We start from the raw sequence: 20,603 nt of genomic DNA, 5'->3' as shown, positions 1-20,603 counted from the left end.
GATCCAAGTATTGCCATTTAGATTTTTGACATAGCTATAGAATGCCTTCTGGTTGTCTTTGGAATCATTGGCAATTTTATTTTCGTAACTACCTTTGAAGGATTTTATGAGGGATCTCAGCTTCTTACTAAGGCTGGTAAGGGAGTTTCTTGCATCCTGGGATTGTCCTCTTTTCTGCAACAGTTTCTTCCTTTTGTAGTAAAGTTTGTTTATGGCAGGGGACCACCAGATTGGCTTCCTTTTTTGGAGGAGAGGGTCTTGGTTCTATTTGGGATGGCACGATTTATGCACGAGTGGATGTGCTTGCACAGTGTATTATATAGCATATTTGCACGTGCTTGCTTAGATTACTGCATTCCTGCATTATGTAGCATTCCAACAACTGGAAAATCATTTTGATATTACAGTATAATATACTGAGAGTATTTTTCTGTCATTAACTAGGATACAGCGTGAACAAATGCTAGCACTAGGTGATGTGGGCTTGGACCCAGGCCCTCCAGAATACCATTTCAGCATCATTGATGGTGATCTACAGTCAAGCCTGGCACAAGAGGTAAATAATCTCCGAGAGGACAAGGTTAGACTGGAGGCACAGTTGCAGCAAGCCAAGGACAAGGTAAGGATGTACAGAGATAATGCAAAGGGGTGTGTATTAGCCAAAAGCAAACCACAACACATTACATTTCAAACTAGATAAGGGTGGGAAAGCTGGTGAATTCATGAATAAATCTCATAATGTTAACTAACTGATACTTAAGTGGGTCACAGATTTTTTCCTGGCTATCTGTAGCTGCCACAAAACTTGATCTGAGCTTGCAGATTTTACACCAAAACAATTTTGAATGTACATTTTGAACAAGCCTGACACTTGACTGTAGTGCACTTCTGAATTTGACGGTATTGGCTTAGTTAGAATCCAATTACTGTGTAAGATATAATGCAGCATTTCATTACTTTATCATGCTGATGCTCATTTAACTCCTCTAAAACCAGTTCAACAGGTGTGCCTTTATTACCCAGGTTAGTCTTTTCTATACAGTTAGCAGCCCTCAGTAATCAGTGCTACTGAAGGGGGAATAAAGAAGGAAGTCTCATGTTACTCTTTCATATACCAAGTTTTTGTTTTCATTTTTTGTTAAAAAAAGAAATCCATAAATTTAATCCTTGTAATCCTTCACCGCTTCTCAAAGCAGAGTATATCATATTTAACTCCACATTTTTACATAGAATAATATAAAGTGGAAACAGCACATATTTCTCTGTTTTCTGTAGTACATATAGAAAATGTTAATAAAACTGATGATGATAAAAATAGTAAGTCATGTGCTTCATAATTAGAAGTGTTTTGTGGTAAGCAAACTGTCATGTTCTAGTCCCTGGTGCAATCTGACAGTATTGACTCACATCTAAATTTTGATATAATATATTTTTGTACTTGATCTGTTTTGTACTTGCATTTGGCCCAGACTGTAACTCTGAAAAGGATCCTGGGAGAGTAAGTCCATTACCGCGATTAGCAAACTTTAAATAAAATAAGAAAGAATACTTGAGCTATTTGCTGCCAGTGCTTTTTCAGGACAACTAAAGGTTAAAAACAGCGAGTTTCAAGTGACACAGTCAGTTTTTCATAAGAACAGCTGAAGCGGAATTAAACATTGAGAAAAGATAGACATCATAGTTAGGGATGCTCAGGCCGTGCAAGGTGCAGTGCCAGACACATATACAAGTGGGGTCTATATTACGTAATTGAAGTGACACTTCTTCGAATATGTAATAATCAACATCAAAAGACTAAAATCCCAAAACCGTGAATGGCCACGTCTGCAAATTTTTTCCTAGGGAAAAAATTTGTGGGGCCGTAAACACAACACACACACTTCAAATCTAATTTAACTGGGGGTTTTGCCCCCCACACCCCCTGATGTGGGGGGCTGTGCCCCCCACACCCCTCCTAACTATATATACCAACTATGAGATCACTCCACATTGGGGAAAAGGGTAAACCCCGGGAACAGCCAACTGAATTCTTTCCCTAGGAAATAAATTTGCGGACGTGGCCATTCATGGTTTTGGGATTTCAGTCTTTTGGTGTCGATTATTACGTATTTGAAGAAGTGTTTCTTCGATTAAGTAATATAGACCCTACTAGTGTCCCAGTTCAACAGTAAATATGCTTTATTAGGTAGTAAGGCAGACTAGTATATGGCAACCAATGCATGTGGAAGTGCACTGTTATTATCTGCCAAGGAGGCTCGTAATATTTGTCTTTGTAATGTTCTCCAGTTATTGTTAAACAATGAACCAAGACATGTATAGCTGTTGTAAAATGCCAGAAGTCTGTAACCCTAGTGGATTTTTTCAGAAATGCTTCATTTTCTCCTGATGTGGTACTGAAAAGGCATTTGCCGCACAGAGTCTGTCCTCTGTATCACTCCATCTGTTACCTTTACCTTGTGTAACTGTTCTGTAGAACACTAGATAGGCAGGTCACAAAGGATGTATTGTGCCAATCGATTCAAAGGTCAGAGCCATTACTTAGGTCAGATGTGGATAATTGTTAGCTCCTGCTCACTATCTCAGGATTTTCTGAGTGCTGTTCCTCAAATGCCATTGGTTATCTCATTCAGTCATGTGACAAGCGGATGCACATGCTTGCATCCAGCTTCTGGATATCTGTTTCAGACAATTCAAGTAGAAACAGTTGTCTGTAATGCCTTAGTCTTTAATGAGTAACCAACACTCAATATCCAACTTACCCTCACCTCTGGTAATGAAAGTCCATGTAACATTTAGTCCTGCTCGATGAAATAACCTTCCAGTGACTTTGACTTCTCTCCTAAATTTGGGTTCAGCAGATACAGAGAGATGCCCAGTCTCTGCAGGAATGTACCAATTTTCAAGCCTGATTTATCCCTGCACATGGGGGACTGAACTGACCTTTATCAAGACCTCAATAGCTGAAGTAGCAACAGGCAAATGTGGTTAAAAGGTGTTTAGTGTTTGCTATGGCAATAACCATAAGACATACTGGTGAACCCTAAAGGTGAAGGAAGGTGTCAGAATAAAGAAAGAGGCCTTCCATGTAATGCTAGAAAGGGATGAGGGTGTCAAGATTTAATTGCTAAGAAATGAAACTGTAGAAAATTTGCAAGAGCATCATTAAGGAAATCAAAGGTCTGGGTATGGGCGGAGTTTGGTGAGGCCATAGAAAATGAATTTTGGATGACCCGACCTCAATGAGATTCTGCTAAATCTACCAACTCAGGAGAGGCAGGTTGAATATTGCCTAGGCTGCTTTCAACAAGGGTAGATATTTTTTTCTTCAATGGGGAACATATATCAAGAGGTGTGAGGGATACTTTGAGAAAGTCCTGAATCTGGTAGACAAATCTTCATCTGAGGAGACAGTGTCAGAAGCAGAGGTAGAATTGGATTCATCTTCACAAATTAGGCCACTGTGATGATTAAATATTTTTGCTGTGGCAAGGCTATCAGGGTCCACGAGATCTGTCTGGAAATTCTGAAAGTGCTGGATATTGTTGGGGTATCATGGTTAATGCTCCTTTTTAGTGTTGCTTGGAAGCCTAGGCAGTCCACCTTGACTGGTAAACTGAGGAATAAATCTCCATTACCAAGAAGGGAGACAGGAGATTGAATTTTAGTTTCAGAGGTATCACAGTCCTAAGCATTCCTGGTAAGATGTATGCCTGGATGTTGAAAAGGAGACTTCATCCAGTAGTCAGACCTTTGGTTCAAAAGGAGCACTGATGATTCTGTCTTGATCATATGGTGGCTCAACTCATAACTATTGCATATATATTTGAGAGGTCCTGGGAGTTTGCCCATTTTCCTGTACTGTCTGATCCATTTGTGGAAGCGAAGAAGGTATATGACTTGGTACCACAAAATGTCCTGCAGAAAGTGCGCATAGGACCCCAGAGTTACTTCTGCATGTAATTTAGTCTCTATGTTTAAGGAATAGGAGTTGGGTCTACATTCTTGGTGTTAAAGAGAAAATGTTCAAGGTTGGTACAGGACTCTGCCAAAAGTGTATCTTATCTTCCCCCCTGTTTGTGATTTCTATATATTTATTTTATTTATTTACACTTTGTTGACTGGGTTAGTCTCACTAGGTCAATGGCCTCTTTTCATAGGAGATTTGAGGTGACTGGTATTCATACTGACTAGGGGAAATGTGGCCAGGATAATAGGAAATGGTGTGTTTGGTGTAAAAGGGAGAGAAGTAAAGGTAATGTTAATAATAATAAAGAAAATAATAAGTATGATTTTGACAGAAAAAAATTAATTAAGAATCAGATTAGTTATGTATAATACAGATAAGGTATTTTATAAGTTATGAAGTGATATGGGAAATTATGGAAGCATGTGGAATAAATAAAAAAAATAATGCAAGTTATAAAAAATCTGTTATGAGAATTCATGGGTGAAAGTAATAGTAAATGGATGTATAGGACAAGAGATCAGGGTAAGAAGGGGAGTTAAGCAGGGCTGTCCCTTAAATATGTGTATTTTGTTCTAGTAATGAATACAGTTATTCAAACTTTTATGTCTGAAATGAATGAAGTATGTTGTCAAATGGGAAAGGAAAGGTATGTCTGCGTTATGCAGATGATTTGGTTATTTTCAGCAAAAAATGGAGGGATGAATTAAAGTGTTATAAGAATTGAAAAGTTGTTGGAAAGGCGAGTTTAAAATTGAATAAAGGAAAAAGTGAAAGATTTGGTGAAATACAGAAAATGAATGGAATGTATTATAATAGAAAGAAAATCAGTATATTAGGAGTTAAGTTTGGAGAATATGAAAACATACTGAATTTGGAAGTGAAATTCGAAAAAATAAAAAAAAAATACTTTCATTGTGGAAAAGTTTTAATTTATTATATAATAAAAAGGTGTATATGTTAAATACATACATTTTGGGGAAACTTACTTATGTTGGGGGAGTTTATATGTTTCCAGGGAAAATGGTAAAAGAATTGCTAGAAATATTTTTCAGTTTTACACTGGGTTCAAGACTGAATTCTATTAAAAGAAGAATAATATACAATAAAAATTAAGAAGGGAGTTAGGTCTGAAAAATCCTATTTTTTTTAGCAGTAATGCACCTGTTTTGATTATTAATAGCATGAAAAACATGGAGAATAAAATGGTGGGAAATTGTTATACGAGAGGTATGAAGAGATATGGAAACAAGTAAAAAGGAAAAGAAAGGATTAAAAAATTATGGAAAGAACTGGATACGTAAATAAGGTTAAGTGATGGAAATTATGTCAGCCAGAAGTGCTCTTCGTAGCACCTGCAATGTGCCCAGTAATGACTCCTTCTGCAATTCGTACGGAGTTACATGTATTGTTAACATATCTAAATACGATTGAAGATTCTTTTTTATAAGAACCACTGCTCCTACTACTATTGGAACTATCTTTCTTCCACATTGCTCTTGTTTCTGCCTGCAAATCCTGATATTTTATGACTTTGTGTCTCTCTGTATGCAAGATACTGTAGGCACTGGGTGTGGCGATTTCAATGATCAATGATACTTTTGCCTTCTTTTCATGGACCACTATATCAGGTTTTCTAGTATCTGTCTTTTGAACTGTTGGTAATGGATGATCCCATGTGATGTAGACTTCATCATTATCTATGATGCTTTGTGGCTCATTTTTCCAGTGTTTTTCAGCCACTTCAATACCATAATGTTTGCAAAATCCCCAGTGCAACAGTCTTGCCACATTATTATGCCTTTCAGTATACAGTACTTCTACTATTAGTATGTCACAACCAGCAATGAGGTGAGCGACTGTTTCCAATTTGACTTTACAAAACCTACATTTGTCTGTTTCTCCCACATGTTCAATCGACTTTGTAAACCAATGTGTGTGAAGCCCACTTTCTTGGGCCGCCATTATTAGCGTTTCATCTTTGGTTTGAATTCACCTCTCCTTAACCATTCCTGTGTTCATTCCTGATCAACATGAGGTTCTTCCAGACATTTTCTATATTTGCAAGTATATTTATGCATTTTCCACATTTCTTGCCTTCTCATCTGGTCTTTCACCTTATATTTTTTCTTTTGTTTTTTGGCACATTCAGTTGTTGCCTGATTTTTATCTACTTCTGGTTTGATTTCCATTTCTACTTGACAGCAATATGCTTCCACTAGATTAAGCAGAGAAATCATCTTAGATTTATTCTCCTCATGTTTCAAAACTTTCACTATGTTTGGGTCTTAAGAAGTCAGCAGATATGTGTGGAGTCCCACGATTGCAGATCTATACATGTAATCAGTTTCAAGGAGGTCCATCCCTCCTTCAGAATGGGGAATATATAATCTTGGTATGCACTGATTTTTATAAATCATTTTGTGAGCATGAAGCATCCTTCTTGTTTTGTATATATTTTATCTGTCCAACATGTTTTGGAGTCAGTCCATCACTCCAAAACTGTAAATTAGAACAGGAAGAGCAAATTGATTTATAGTCTGGATTTTGTTCCTATATGTTAACATTGTTTTCAGGATTAATTTAAGTCTTCTAAAGTATTCCTTACTAAGTTTTATTCACATTTGTTCATGTTTTATTGTTAATCCTTCTTCACTTCCGAAATATTTACATTTTTATCCATGGAGTGATTTATGAGATGATATTAGAAATGCAGTAAAGGAAAGAAAGAAAAAAGTTTTAAAAGTACTATGAAAATGGTGACTTTTTGGGGAGAATTTTGTAAAACAAGTTACATGTTAAGTGAAATATGAAATATTAAAACAATAGAAAAAAGAATATGTAATGACTGCAAGGTAGAGGAAACTGCAAAATGTTTTTATAATGTATGATGAATAAGTCTTTTTGGGAGAACTTTAAAAATGCATATAGCTGATTAAGGTTTCAAAAAATGAATATGGAAATGTTATTGTATGGCAAATATGAAAAAAGAAGGAAGGAGGAAACTGATAAATGGGATAAAATATAATTTTTTTAACTTGGGATATTGTGGAAAAGAGGCATGAAGGAATTTTGAAAAGAAAGAAGGGACAAAGATGTATTTGCAGAAATAAACAATGGTTGTGGAAAGAAAACATTGGGGAGGATAGATGAAAATTAAGGCGTTGTATTACTTCTATAGAAATTGTAAAAAAATTATTTAAATAGGATGAATGTGGGTTTGCAAAAATATGTAAATGATGTGCAAATAATATGTATATAAATGAAGCAACCCCTACACTTTTTGATAAGTGCCATGGGATCTTTTACATCCACCTGAAGTATGACCAAATCAGGCACATGGGGCCCCGGTTTAATGTCTCCTCCAAAACACATTACATTCATTAGTGTATCGCCCCCTAAACACCGAGAACACAGCAGCCTATGCTGAATTGTTCTCAGAAACTTGGTACAACCATGTCAATGGCTGAATAGAGGCTGCTGTACCTACCTGAAGTAAGCCCAGGGCTAGACCTAGAAACAAACTGCCTTGGTGGCGTCATAAATTAAAAAGGATACACAACAAAAATAAAAAAAATATGGTAAAAATCAGGAAGAGTAATTCCCATAAAGACTGAAACTCTCTCATCAAACTAAATAGGCAAGTAAAAGGGCTAATTAAGTCAGGCAAAGCCAGCTTTGAGGTTATGATAACCTCCCAGGTGAAAGATAATTATAAGGTCTTCTACACGTAAGTCAGAAACTTCAAGGGCAGCACACAGCAATGTGCTGAACTGATGGTTAATGGTGCCGCATTCACTGATTCTGGCGATATAGTGAACCTGTTAGCAGACAAATTAAATTCCAACTTTACACCCCCTCCCCCCAACCATCCCCCAAAAATACCCTCATGCAAAACCCTTCCAGCTATAACTAGGGAGCACATACCAGCTACGCTCACTAAAGCCAAGAACATAGCCTCAATCGGCCCTGATAAGATCTCAGGATGCCTCCTGAACAGTCTAAAATATGACTTATCAGGACCCCTGGAGTCATTATTTAACTGTAGTCTTAAAACGAGCTTTGTGCCACATGAATGAAGGACTGCAACAGTCATCTCCTTTCATAAAGGAAGACCTTCAACAGATCCTGGAAACTATAGACCCATTAGTTTGACTAGTCTTATTTGCAAAGCAATGAAAAGGACATAGGAGACCTCCAGACCCTGGATGCATCCAATTTTGGCTTTATCAAAGGAAGTTCATGCTTATTGACTCTAGTGGACATCTTTAAAAAAGTTGCTAAGGCAATGGATGAGGGGAAAACAGTGCATGCTGCCTACCTAGATCTGTCTAAAGCATTTGATATAATACCCCACTTGAGCATTGTCCACAAACTTACAGAACTAAGTATAAACCCCTTTCTAACATGCTGGATAGTTAGCTGGCTCACTGATAGGACCCAGAAGGTTAGAATTGGTGAGACCCCCTCTACAAATAGTTCAGTCACCAGTGGAGTCCCCCAGGGCCATGAGCTAGGCCTACTCCTCTTTGGCATCTACTTCTCAGATGTCAAAGCCAATGTCAAAGGCCTCTGGCTAACAAGTTCACACATGATTGCAAACTGGGAGCACTCACTGAATACCCTAAAAGAGAACACCCTTCAGGAATGTCTGACACAGTCAAACACTTTGATGCCAAAGGCATGGCTTAAAACTCAATACCAAGAAATGCATTATAGTACCTTTCGGGAAGTCAGCCACCTCGAGTAAGTATGTCATCAGTAAAACATCCCTAAAAGTTGATTTACTCATCAGGGATTTGGGAACTCATGTGGATAGTAACCTAGTGTGTGACCAACATGTGCCCAAGTTAATAAGAAAATTGTTCTATGTTGCTCAACTTATAAGCTAGGACATGGCATCTAGTTCCAGAGAGGTCATCATACCAGTGTACTCCACCTCAATGCATCCATCATAGAGTATAATGCCCCCTTTGGTATGTAGCTGACCAGATACATGCAGCAACTGAAACATTTACAAAGGTTGCTTACCAAACAAATACATGGAGTAAACACAATGCCTTATGATGATTGCTGTAAAGCCCTGTCTCTTTACTCTGTATCATACAGACTTCTGAGATGTGATCTTTGCCTGGCATACAAAACATCCATGGACCCCATTTTGATGAATCCTTTGCACATACACAACACAAACAGAATCAGAACTACTAGATTAAAAGACCTAAAGTTTGTTTGCAACATAAAAAGGACATGTTGGAGAGACATATATGTTTCTCAGAGAATTCCCATTCTCTGGAACAGGCTCCTGATACACGTGAAGTAGAGTTCCTCTCTATCACTATTTAAGTACAATTTAGACCAATGGATGGGCAACTGGAAATTCTACCCTGGTCTGGTGCCTATGTGTCTAACAGACAGCAGCAGTCAGTAAATCACTCCATATATAAATCAAATTTGTGGGTCACATTTGGTTTGCACAGGTGGGCTTGTAACGGCCTTAGAGGTTGTTAGCCTGTTATACACCTATGAACCTTTCTAAATGCTGACAGTCAACTGTATTCCATGAAGTTTGAACTATAACATAATTTCATGTAAAACTGTATACATTGTACAAGTGCCCAGTATACAGTATGCTGTGGTACTGCTATGTTAAAATGGCTTAGCTCTCACAGCTATAGCTAGGTCTAATATTAGTTACTATTAAGTAGTTACTGTCATCTCTGGACTGAAACTATAACAGTCTATGCTTCTCATTGGTTGTGATGAACTTAATCATCTAAGGGTTACATAGCATATAAAATGTGTTTATGCTAACAGTATTGGATGTCACTGAGTTATACACCCAGTTCTGATACTACATTCGTCAAGTTCCATTTTGCCCAGTTTCAATTTGTAGAAGGAACTATTTTCTCATATGATTCCTTTAATAATTTTCAGAATGAGATGTTACTGTCTGCTGGTAAAAATATCACAGAACTATGAAAAAAGGGATAAAGGGAAAAATATGCTTTCATGCAATGCTGATTGTTCTCCGTCTCCATGGCTGAGAGGCTTCAGTGTTGGTATATATAAGTCTTGGACACTGGGTTATAAATTACTCTGTGTTTTTTCTAAGATATGTATATATGGTTACACTTTATAATCTCGAATTTCAGTATTCGAGACCATAATGTTGAATTTTAAAAATACCAAAACTTCATAACCGCGAATCCGGAAATGTCAAATTTGCGGTTATGCTGTTCCAGTACGTGATGTGGACTGTACTGTGTGCATGATGGACAGTTTAGTGTGTGGATTTAGCTGGAAGTTAAGGTAAGTGACTGTTTTGTAAGGTTTTGGGTAGGTGTTTGAGTGTATGTGAGTGTCTTTGGAAGTTGTACGTGTGGGTTAGGGTAGGCAGGTAAAAGTATGAGTGTTTAAGTGTTGAAAGTGGTGGTGTTTGTATATATGTGATGTGTGTGTGCAAGGGGACAGTAGAATGTCTAGTTGTGAGTTTACTGTCGTTTTCTGTTTGGTGCGATCTTGGAGTTAGTATATATAAGTAGCAGGGGTTGGCTGCAGACCCCCACATGGGGGGTGCATGTGGGCTTGCCCCTCTGCTTATTTATAGTGTAGGTTTGTTAATTTGTGTTTTTGTGTTTGTGTGTGTTTTGTTTGTTTGTTGTAGTGTGGGTAGGCTGGTGTATGTGTTGTGTGGTGTATGGTGTGTTTATGTTCGTGATTTTGACTTTCACGGTTTTGGGCTTTCAGCATTTTGCAGGTTTGACTTTATAGTTTCGAAATACTGAAATTCAATATTTCATATATATATATATACTGAGATGAAAATCACGAAAATTAAAATACCGAACGGCAAAGTTTTTTCAGGATAAGTAATCACTTACCCAACATGCCCTTTTCTCCACCGTAGTGCAATTCCAAAGGGGGGGTGTGGGTTCTACTTACCTCTGTTCATGTAAGTTTGGGCAAGTGGTTACTTACCATGAGAAAACTTTGCCATTCAGTATTTCCGTTTTTGCGATTTCCATTTTGGGAATATGACGTTCAGTAAACTGAAACTCGATGTTTCAAAGTAGATCCATATATATGCATGGTCACATCACAGCAAGAGTTTCTCCAGTTTGCTTAATCTCTGGGGTGCGTTCTGTGCAGAATCTGCATGCCCTCCCTTTCTTAGCAAGGGTTTTCTCTGGATGCTTTGTTTAGGACAGTGGGAGGCATAAGACAGAGTGCAGGACAGTTCATATGGAACTCCACAATCCTGAACACTTCTCCAAATGAGGGTCATCTGGAGGGGAGCTCTAGGGAGTAGGGATTTTACCATCCAAATCTGCCACATAGACAATGACTCGTGAATCATCAGAATTCCGTGCTCAGAATACTGAGGGAAAGGGAGGCTCTTTTTTGACTCTAGCCTCACAAGGGGCTGGACTAAACTCATTCAGTGAATGAAGACATCTGAATGTGACAAGTGAGCGCTTGAAGTTGTGCACATAGGCACCAGCTTAAGAAGAAGTGCATGCCAGAGGCAGCATTTGGTCATAAGAAGCCTGAAGAGTGTCTGACACAGGGATCATCCTGTTTTCTAAGGATATACTCCCAGACTGCTGAGAGCAGGTCTCATCAGACATCAAGCAGTATATGCATAATCTGATATCTGGGTCATCACTGAGAGCCCAGAAGGTGCAAAAGACCTATCAGACGCCTCAGTCATAGTCATACATGACCTAGGAGGAGGTCTGGGGTGAATACATATTGATCCTGATTGCTTCACTGGGGACTTAAGAGATCATTCCACATCAGCTGGATTTGTGTCAAAATGCTGAAAACATTTGAGTGTCGGTGTGAATATCTTGGGACAACCCCCAGGATGGTTACCTGGATAAGAGATCTCATAGCTTTCTCAGCACTGTTCAGTGAGAATTACAAATTTGACTCCATAGTAGCTGAAGATTAACTGATGATAAATGTGAAGTCAACTCCAAGGTGGACTCTGCGGCAATGGTTTTATCTGATAACTGGCTTCCTATTCCCTTAACATCTCCCACAGGTGCAGCACTGTTCTGTATCCCACTTCACCCACAGTCCCCATACAAGGGACCTGCTATAGATGGCACCATCAAAGACTTGACATAAGCCACAAGCTTCCATCTTCACCTCTTGTGGGTGGTCAGGTGGAAACACTTGCACTTATGTCAATGTTTCAGTTTGTCCTCCTTCTCCATACACAGAAGACAGTCCCTGAAGTCATACCCCATGATATGATAACCACAAAAGCATTAGGAAGGTTTTGACATTTTTGACCTCAGATCTGGAAATTCTCCTTTATGCGTATTAGGCTGAAGATGTGAACTGGGCAGATGGCAGAAGCAGATACATGGCAGCTCATCAATCACATTAACATCAATCTTTATTTGATCAAAAAATAACCTTAGCAATGTAAAATTGTTTATTAAAAGTATTAAAATAAGCAGAGACAAGCACACTGCTTTCTTGCACCCCTGAGACTCCAGAAATTCTAATTCTGAGGTGACTTACCCTTGGAGATAAGGGAATATTTTGTTCTTTCCAAAATTTAGCAACTTCACATTTAATATATTCAGGATATATGATTAAAAAAGACGATGTCATGTGTCTGACAAACAGCACTTGAAGAACGTGTCAACAATCAAATACCAAGTTCCCTAAAATAAGTAGTTAGTACAGTGAGTGGTTGTGTCCTCCAGGCCTAGCATAAAACATTATGATTTGTGTTGGGAAGACGTGAGCATTATTCCAAGTATAGGAATAAGAGAAAACTGAAAACTGTGCAACTTCAGGGATATTAAATAAATATCCTAATTTACACATTGCAGAAGGCCTCCAAGATCAGAGCTTTGTTATCAAAGTATTCAAACTTTTTAGTCAGTTTCACCCTTATTTATCTATGGAATTAAAAGTGCAGTTAGCTGCAGATTTGAATAGAGTAATGTACTTATAAAATCAATCACCGAAATGGTGCTGTTCACCCACAGGTTACAGTTCAAGCAAATATAAGCACGCGTGTGTGTGTGTGTGTGTGTGTGTGTGTGTGTGTGTGTGTGTGTGTGTGTGTGTGTGTGTGTGTGTGTGTGTGTGTGTGTGTGTGTGTGTGTGTGTGTGTGTGTGTGTGTGTGTGTGTGTGTGTGTGTGTGTGTGTGTGTGTGTGTGTGTGTGCATGCGCCACATGTGTGTCTGCGTGTATGTGTACATATGACTTCATGAAAGAAGTACAAAGTCACAAAACTAAAAATGGACTTTAAAAGCAGATTTTGTTGAAGGGGGCTGCACCTTTCTATACTACCATGTAGGGCTTTGTTGTCATCCCCCCCCCACACACACACACACACCTGAATGCTTTGTCATTCCAATTTTACTGTATTAGCTGCTAAAGTAGATACACCACCCAGGTAACTGCACCCCCCGCAGCACAAACAAAAAGAGCAAATGAAGTCCCATTTTCAATGTTAGCAAAATTCACAGTTTCTGTGACACAATCAAGTGGCACTCTTTTGTGTGTGTGTGTGTGTGTGTGTGTGTGTGTGTGTGTGTGTGTGTGTGTGTGTGTGTGTGTGTGTGTGTGTACGAATATATATGGGTATGTATGTATACACACACACGCACACACATACACATATCTGGGAGCATGGATGTTCGTCAATGAGAGTCTTCATGGATGGGGAAGGGAAATGGTGCAGTTGATCAAAAGTCAGCTGTTCAAAAAACCACTGGCTTTTTATGTTAGAAATCTCAGTATAATGGGGATTGGGAAATATGCCCTTTCCCCACTGTTGTGCAATCTCGAAGTTGGAATATATAATTAGGAGGTGTGGGGGAAAAGCCCCCAAATTGGGGAGGGTGGGGAGGCTTGTTTGTTTTATTTATTTTTTCGATTGTTTGTGGATCTATATTTTTTGCAGTCAATGATGTGTCATTGATGGTCGTGAGACTGAAGATTTGTACTGACAATCAAAATATATGCTCTCATAGATATATATATATATATATATATATATATATATATATGTATATATACACACACACACAGACACACAGACACACACACATGCACACTATTCTGAAACTCTAATTTCAAACTCTGCCACTTAAGGAGAATGTGCTATACTTTATTAAGAAATACATGAGCAACATTAAGCATATGTAAATTCAGACAGTTTTTAAACTAAAATGGTAGCATTGCATTAGAATCACCATAATATTCTGCACAAACATACCTACATGTTGAGTGGTTTATCATTTATGTGCATGTTTTTAAGCAAAAGAGCAGCCAGACATAGAGTTTTTAAGTTTTATTTATTTTAGGGATCCTTCAATGATTTTGACTGCTAACACTCAGTTGTGGCCTCCATCTGCTTGAGTTTTAACTAAAGAGTTAACTGTTTAGCAGAGTTAATAGTACTGAAAAGGTGCAATCTCCTGAAAAATGCATTGTCTTCGGAGGGCTACATTCTAGATGGCAGTGTGCTTTGATATACATTTCCAAATATCCTAAGTCCATGTTTTAAGTGTTTGCAAAACTGTAAAGAAACAACTAAATAGCTTTTAAATAAACAAGGTAACTGAACACAATGAGTGGGGAAACTGTTCTACACAAAAGTATCCACAAAGTAGAAGATATTTAATTTATGTACAGCTCTGGTATTTTTAAATCAGGAAAAAAAGCATCAGTAATAATTTTCTCTGCTTCTTGAAAACATATATAAATAATCTACAAGCGAAAGATTTGTGAAGGTTGCTCAGTATAGCATTATCTACAAAATAAGTGGTGTTTAATAAAGAATATTATGATAAAACCACTGATCATAACCTATTTGCTTATGAATGGTAACCCACATTGGGTCTTCTTTGTAGCCATTTCAAGATACACAATGAAAAAAAAGGAATATTTGCCATTAGTAATGGCAAAAGAAGTCAATCCAACTTTGTGTGAAAGAAAAATACTTAGCGAAGCTTGCATTAAAGTAAAAGTAGGTAACGTTTATGTGCCCAAGTCCATCAATTGTATTAGTCTATTGAAAAAAAAGTTTTGGAAATGCATGCATAAGTGTTTTGAGGAGAAGTAGGTGCACAGTGTGATGTGAAAGCTACACTTTTGGTGAATCCAAATGTTTTTAAAAAGTTTAAGAACTGGTGCTGGCTGTTCATGACAGAAGAGAGACCTTACAAGGGTAAATATTACTAACCCACTGAAGCACAGTGAGAAGGTTGCACCTGTTGTCCCAGTGGTAAATGGGGGCAATTCCGTTCATGTGTGTAATGATTACAGGTTAATAGTGAAAAATTCTGCTTCACCAGAAATATATCTACTTCCTAGAAAACTTTATCCACTTCCTAGAGTGGAAACATCAGTGGTTATGTTGAGCTGCAGAGTTTTGTTCTCAAAAACTGATTTAGCATTTGTTAATTATCAAGTGATGTAACCCTTAACGTACGCAGAGGCTTGTCTGTATATAGTACATTACCATTTAGCCAGTGTTCTGCACCGTCCATTGTACAAATAATGATGAAAAAAATCTGCTTTTAGATTTGAATGTGTTACCTAGATGATTTAGTAGTTACTGGGAAGTTAGAGTGAACACTTCTGTAACTTACAGAACATGCTACAAAGGTTATAAGAGTAAGATCTGAGAGTTTAAAAAAAGTAGGTTTTGCAAGTCATAGGCTGAATTTCTGTCTGACTTGCCAAGTAAAGGTAGAATGTGTCCTTCATTTGAGAAGCTAAAAGCAATTCATGACTGTAGTAGTTTGAAATGTATTATTTAATTCAAGATTCATCAAATAGTAATCCCATGACCAGACACTGAAAGCAATGTTAGAAAAAGCTGTTACCACTTAACTAATTTGAAAGCTAAGCATAGCATAACTCGTTACACTTGTATAACATAGCAGATTAAACATTCACTACAGTTGCCCTTGGCTGGGCTGGAACCTAATGATCTGTAACTGCATGCTGGTTACTGCACTTATATAGCCATTAGCTGCATATTACCTACTACATAAATTAAATAACTGCTACAGTCCTATGCAATGATACATGCATTGTTTGCACTGTCTAGTTTATCCCTTATGTTACACACATCAGTGAGCTTAGTACTTAACTCTTGTGTTTAAATGCCTTAACTCTGAAACATTTCATCCCCTTCTGCCAAGGCAATGCTAGCTTTCATGATCAATTGTTATGGTGGGGATTCCAAACATTTAGCTTGCTATATCAGTCTTTATAGATTTTTTTTGAACTGCAAACTGTGAAAATATTTTTATTTTCACAATGGATTTATTACAAAGCTGCATTGTTATTTATAAGAGTAAAAAAGAGAAAGAGAGAGAGAGAGGTAAAGAGAACAGCATGGTCATGGGAACCAGACAAAAATGCATGGGAAAATCCTTCTCTTTCCCCATTTTTGAAATGTAAACAGCCTCTCTGATGCTTGCCCAAATGTCTCCGGTAAAATTAAAATGTCTCATCCAGTTATTTTATAAAACAATGCTGTATAAATGTTTGCCTAGTTACATTTCATATACAAATTAGTTATAGTGTAAATCAGCTCTGTATATCACTAATTAGCCTCAAGAGTAACAGGTCATGTTTAGGTAATTTCCTTGCATTACCCCCACCATTTGATGGAGGTTTGTGAAAATCTTCTTACATCACTTATATGTCTGTTTTTGGATACAGCTATTCCAGTTGCTGGCTAAGGTTTAGTTGAAAGGTCATTACAATTTCTATTAATTATTTAATACCTACTTTGCATATCACCAAGAGCTAAGAATTGTGTAATATAACTTACAGTCTATGACAAATTTGTATATATGAAGTAACTACTTAGACGTACTTCATGCTACAAAGTACATCTCTCAACAAGCAGTGATAACTAACTCAGCCCAACATCCACTGCCACCATTGAAGTCCCTCAAGAATGTGTTTGGGGATACTACATACTCTGGTTCAGCACTTATCTGCACATTTGAAGCTTCATTAGGCAAACCACTTTGCATTTTGTTTAAGTGTTGCCATTTTAGAACTGGACTGGTTTGCCTGCTTGTCTGAAATCTTGCATTTGTGCATGATGTTAAAGTGTTTAGTGTTGTTTTACCATATTTTTATAATACATATTTAATAATTCTTTTTGATAATAAATTATAATGTTCCAACACAAAGTGGTCCAGTATTGATACTGATTCTCTGTGATTTACTTTTTCTTTTTACCATATCAGAGTAGAGGCTCATGGCAACCAATGTACATGTTTTTTTGTTTTTTGTTTTTTTTACTGACACATCTGAAGCAATTTTATTATATTGTTCTAGGCATTTCATTTAAATCTCTACTCTCTTACTTGTTCATAAGGTAGTAACTGAAATCAGGAAATGCAGTGAGACTTGAAAAGCAGTCAACTACTTAAGTTTTTTAGATGAATGTTATACTATGTCTTGTAGCATTGTAGATTTGACAGTCCAAAATGCAAAACATTATTGCTTTTCAGGAGTGCATAGTCAGTCCAGGATTTATAGTTTTCTTTCCTGCATCAGTTCTATGAACTGCATGTCTGCTGCTAAGTCCAATAAACTTTATGTAAATCAAAACAATGAAACATGATTAATTTTCCTCAATGTAAATGTGAACTGTTATATACTGCCTCCTGACAAGCCTGTCACTGTTTAATATAAACTTCAGTTCTTGTTAAAATGTCTAGAATGATGGTGGCCAAGGAATGGTAATCCTCATTGGGTCTTCTTAATGGCCATTTCAGAATGTTGTTTGGTCAGCTTTGATGGTAGTGATATGATATACTGTAGAAATCCTTACTCCTTGTATCTATATAATATATCTGCTTCTAAAAAGAGCATATCTGAGGCATAAAGGATCTTAAAAATGTCTCCTGACAAGCATCTGTTACTAAGATGTAGTCCTGTGGTTCATAATTACTTGCAAAATAGAACCTTACAAGTTCACTGCAATAATATTCACTCTGAATCTGGCATGCTGCATATCTGAGTCAAAAGATACACTTCAGTTTCTATTTCCTTATCTCCATTAAGTGTTGAATTTCATATTCTAATGTTTTCAGGTCTTATCTCATACCTAAGTGCTCTTGGTAGCTAGCTTTCCTTTTTTCAAAAGCTGACATAATCAAGTTTTGAATCTTTTAAACTGTTATTCACAAAGCTGTAAGAATTTCAGTAGTACACATTAGTTATTGTGGATCAACTTTAATAGTCACTAGGAAGTTACAGTGAGCACTATCCTGTTTCTTATTTCTTAATAGTAAGTTTGCCAAAACTAAGTGCAAGGTTTCCTTTAACATTCTACTGCGGTTTCTCAAAATTAAATGCTAAAGTTACAGTAAGACACCAAATCTTAATTCTGATTTTTTGTGTACAGCCTGCTGGCTTCCTAAAAGTAAATAGTGGTTATGACGTCTCTCTCTTCATCTACCTTCTTGAGCACCTTGTTTCCAAATTTTAATGCGATCAAGATAATGACACTAGCAGAGAACATGACAGAACCAGATACCCTACTGAAATAGCACAGATGATATATTAAACTAATTTCACATAAACCATTGTCCTGACTAGCTATCATTATCAGACATTACATAGTTTGAGAAATCCTCTAACCTCAAATACAGGCTGTGACATCCCTCCTCTGGGCCACTGATCAAGGAGTCTCAACCCTCAACATTGCCACCGGTGCTCAGTGCTCACTGTGAGAAAAATTGACATACAGAGTATTTTTAGATGCAGCCCCCTGCACCGAGCATAATTTCCTTTAAGAGCACACAGAGAATGCACACTCCAGTCCTGGGGCTAGGCTTTCTCTCCAGGCCCTAAATATGACTCCCCACTGACCACTATAGAATTGAGTCCTTAACCGGGTGTTCTAAGCCAAGTCCTCCACCACCTTCTCTGTGAAATCAGTTCTCTCAGTGTCCCTGTTCAAAGTAGCTGGCACACACACTCTCTTTATGATTTGATTTTCACACACGCACACACACACACACACACACACACACACACACACACACACACACACACACACACACACACACACACACACACACACACACACACACACATATGCACACCTGGGAAAGGCTGACATAGCTTACTCGCTCTGCTACCTCCACCCAGACTATAAGGTGGACTTAAGGTAGCTATAACTCATTCCACACCTTTTAGCCCCAGAACATTGACCGGAGCTCCAAAGGTGGTGGTATCTCTATATTCATAAAGGATATGCACACCTCCAGACTAGTAGCCCAGCATAAAACATCTGAGATACTTCAGGTACAACTAGCATTGGGTAAGACAGCAATTCAGGTTATAGCCTGCTGTAGGTCCTAAGACTCTCACTCCACATTCCTAAGCACCCTGCAAACTATTAGGGTCCAACCCAACACTCTCATACTAAATGACTTCAACTACCCCTCCATCAACTGGGAAAACTACTCATGCACCAGTACACTGGCCCAACGCTTCCTGAAATGCATCAATTCCAATGCCCTGGACCAGCTCATTCTTACCCCCACTAGAGGAAGCAACATCCTTGACCTGGTTATTACTAACATGGGCAACCGTTGCTCTACACCAATAGTCAATTCCTCCCCAGTTAGATCCGACCACAAACTAATCACCATGGAAATCCATATCTCACCCAACCACCCCACAAAGTTAACCACCATGAAAAACTTCTCCAAAGCTGACATTGGGCCCCTAAAATAGAGGTGGCTAACTTCTTAGCACCCATATCAATTGAAAATAGATGCATGACTGCCGAATTATACGCCAATGCAATGTACGAACAGGTACATAAATGCATGTAACTAGCCATACCCAACAGAACCAAGACATTCTCCTCCAAAAAAAGGAAGCCAATCTGGTGGTCTCCTGCCATTAATAAACTCTGCAACAGAAGGAAGAAACTGTTGCAGAAAAAGGTGAAGTCCCATGACTGAAAAAACTCCCTTATTAGCCTCAACAAAAAGTTGAGATTCCTCATCAAAACCTCTAAAGCCAGCTATGAAGGCAGAATTGCAACAGACACTAAAAATAACCAGAAAGCCTTCTATAGTAATATGAAGAATCTCCACTGTAATACCCATGTTTGCTCTGAGTAAATGCACAATGGTACCTCCTATACTGAGCCAACAGATATTGCAAACATACTGGCCAACAGATTCAGTGCCAGCTTTACCCATTTCTCCCCCCAAAGGACCAATCACAATAATGGAGGAATGCCAGGCACCCAGCATTACTGCAGCACAGGTTAAAGCTGCATTGTCCAAGGCCAAGAATACAGCTTCCTTGGGACCCAACAATATCCCTGGATGTGTTCTACATGAACTACAAAGTGAACTCTACATGAACTACAAAGTGAACTGGCACCACATCTGTTTGCCCTGTTCAATCACAGCCTCATCTCAGGCTTTGTCCCTACCAAATGGAACACTGCTACAGTCATCCCTCTCCATAAAGGGTGAGTGACTGCAGACCCTGGGAATTATCACCCCATTAGCCTGATGAGTCTATTTAAGGATATGGAGCACATCATCATAGACCTAATTAACAAGGATATAGGGAATCTCCAAACTCTAGATCCCA

General features: G+C 38.0%; 1 protein-coding gene across 1 annotated transcript in view; it reads left to right on the top strand.

Annotated features, from left to right (window-relative positions):
- CCDC78 (coiled-coil domain containing 78) overlaps nucleotides 1-20,603 on the top strand; it is a 739,645-nt gene that overhangs the window by 612,604 nt on the left and 106,438 nt on the right. Inside the window, exons 18-19 of the mRNA XM_044089297.1 lie at nucleotides 445-627; nucleotides 15,339-15,359. Coding sequence (XP_043945232.1) covers nucleotides 445-627; nucleotides 15,339-15,359 — 204 coding nt within the window. The remainder of the gene's footprint in view (nucleotides 1-444; nucleotides 628-15,338; nucleotides 15,360-20,603) is intronic.

This window comes from Protopterus annectens, chromosome 12.part0, assembly GCF_019279795.1.
Source record: "Protopterus annectens isolate FY-2018-M chromosome 12.part0, PAN1.0, whole genome shotgun sequence".
Lineage (NCBI taxonomy): Eukaryota > Metazoa > Chordata > Ceratodontiformes > Protopteridae > Protopterus > Protopterus annectens.
The sequence above is the reverse complement of the archived record's forward strand: the minus strand, read 5'-3'. Positions and strand labels throughout refer to the sequence as shown.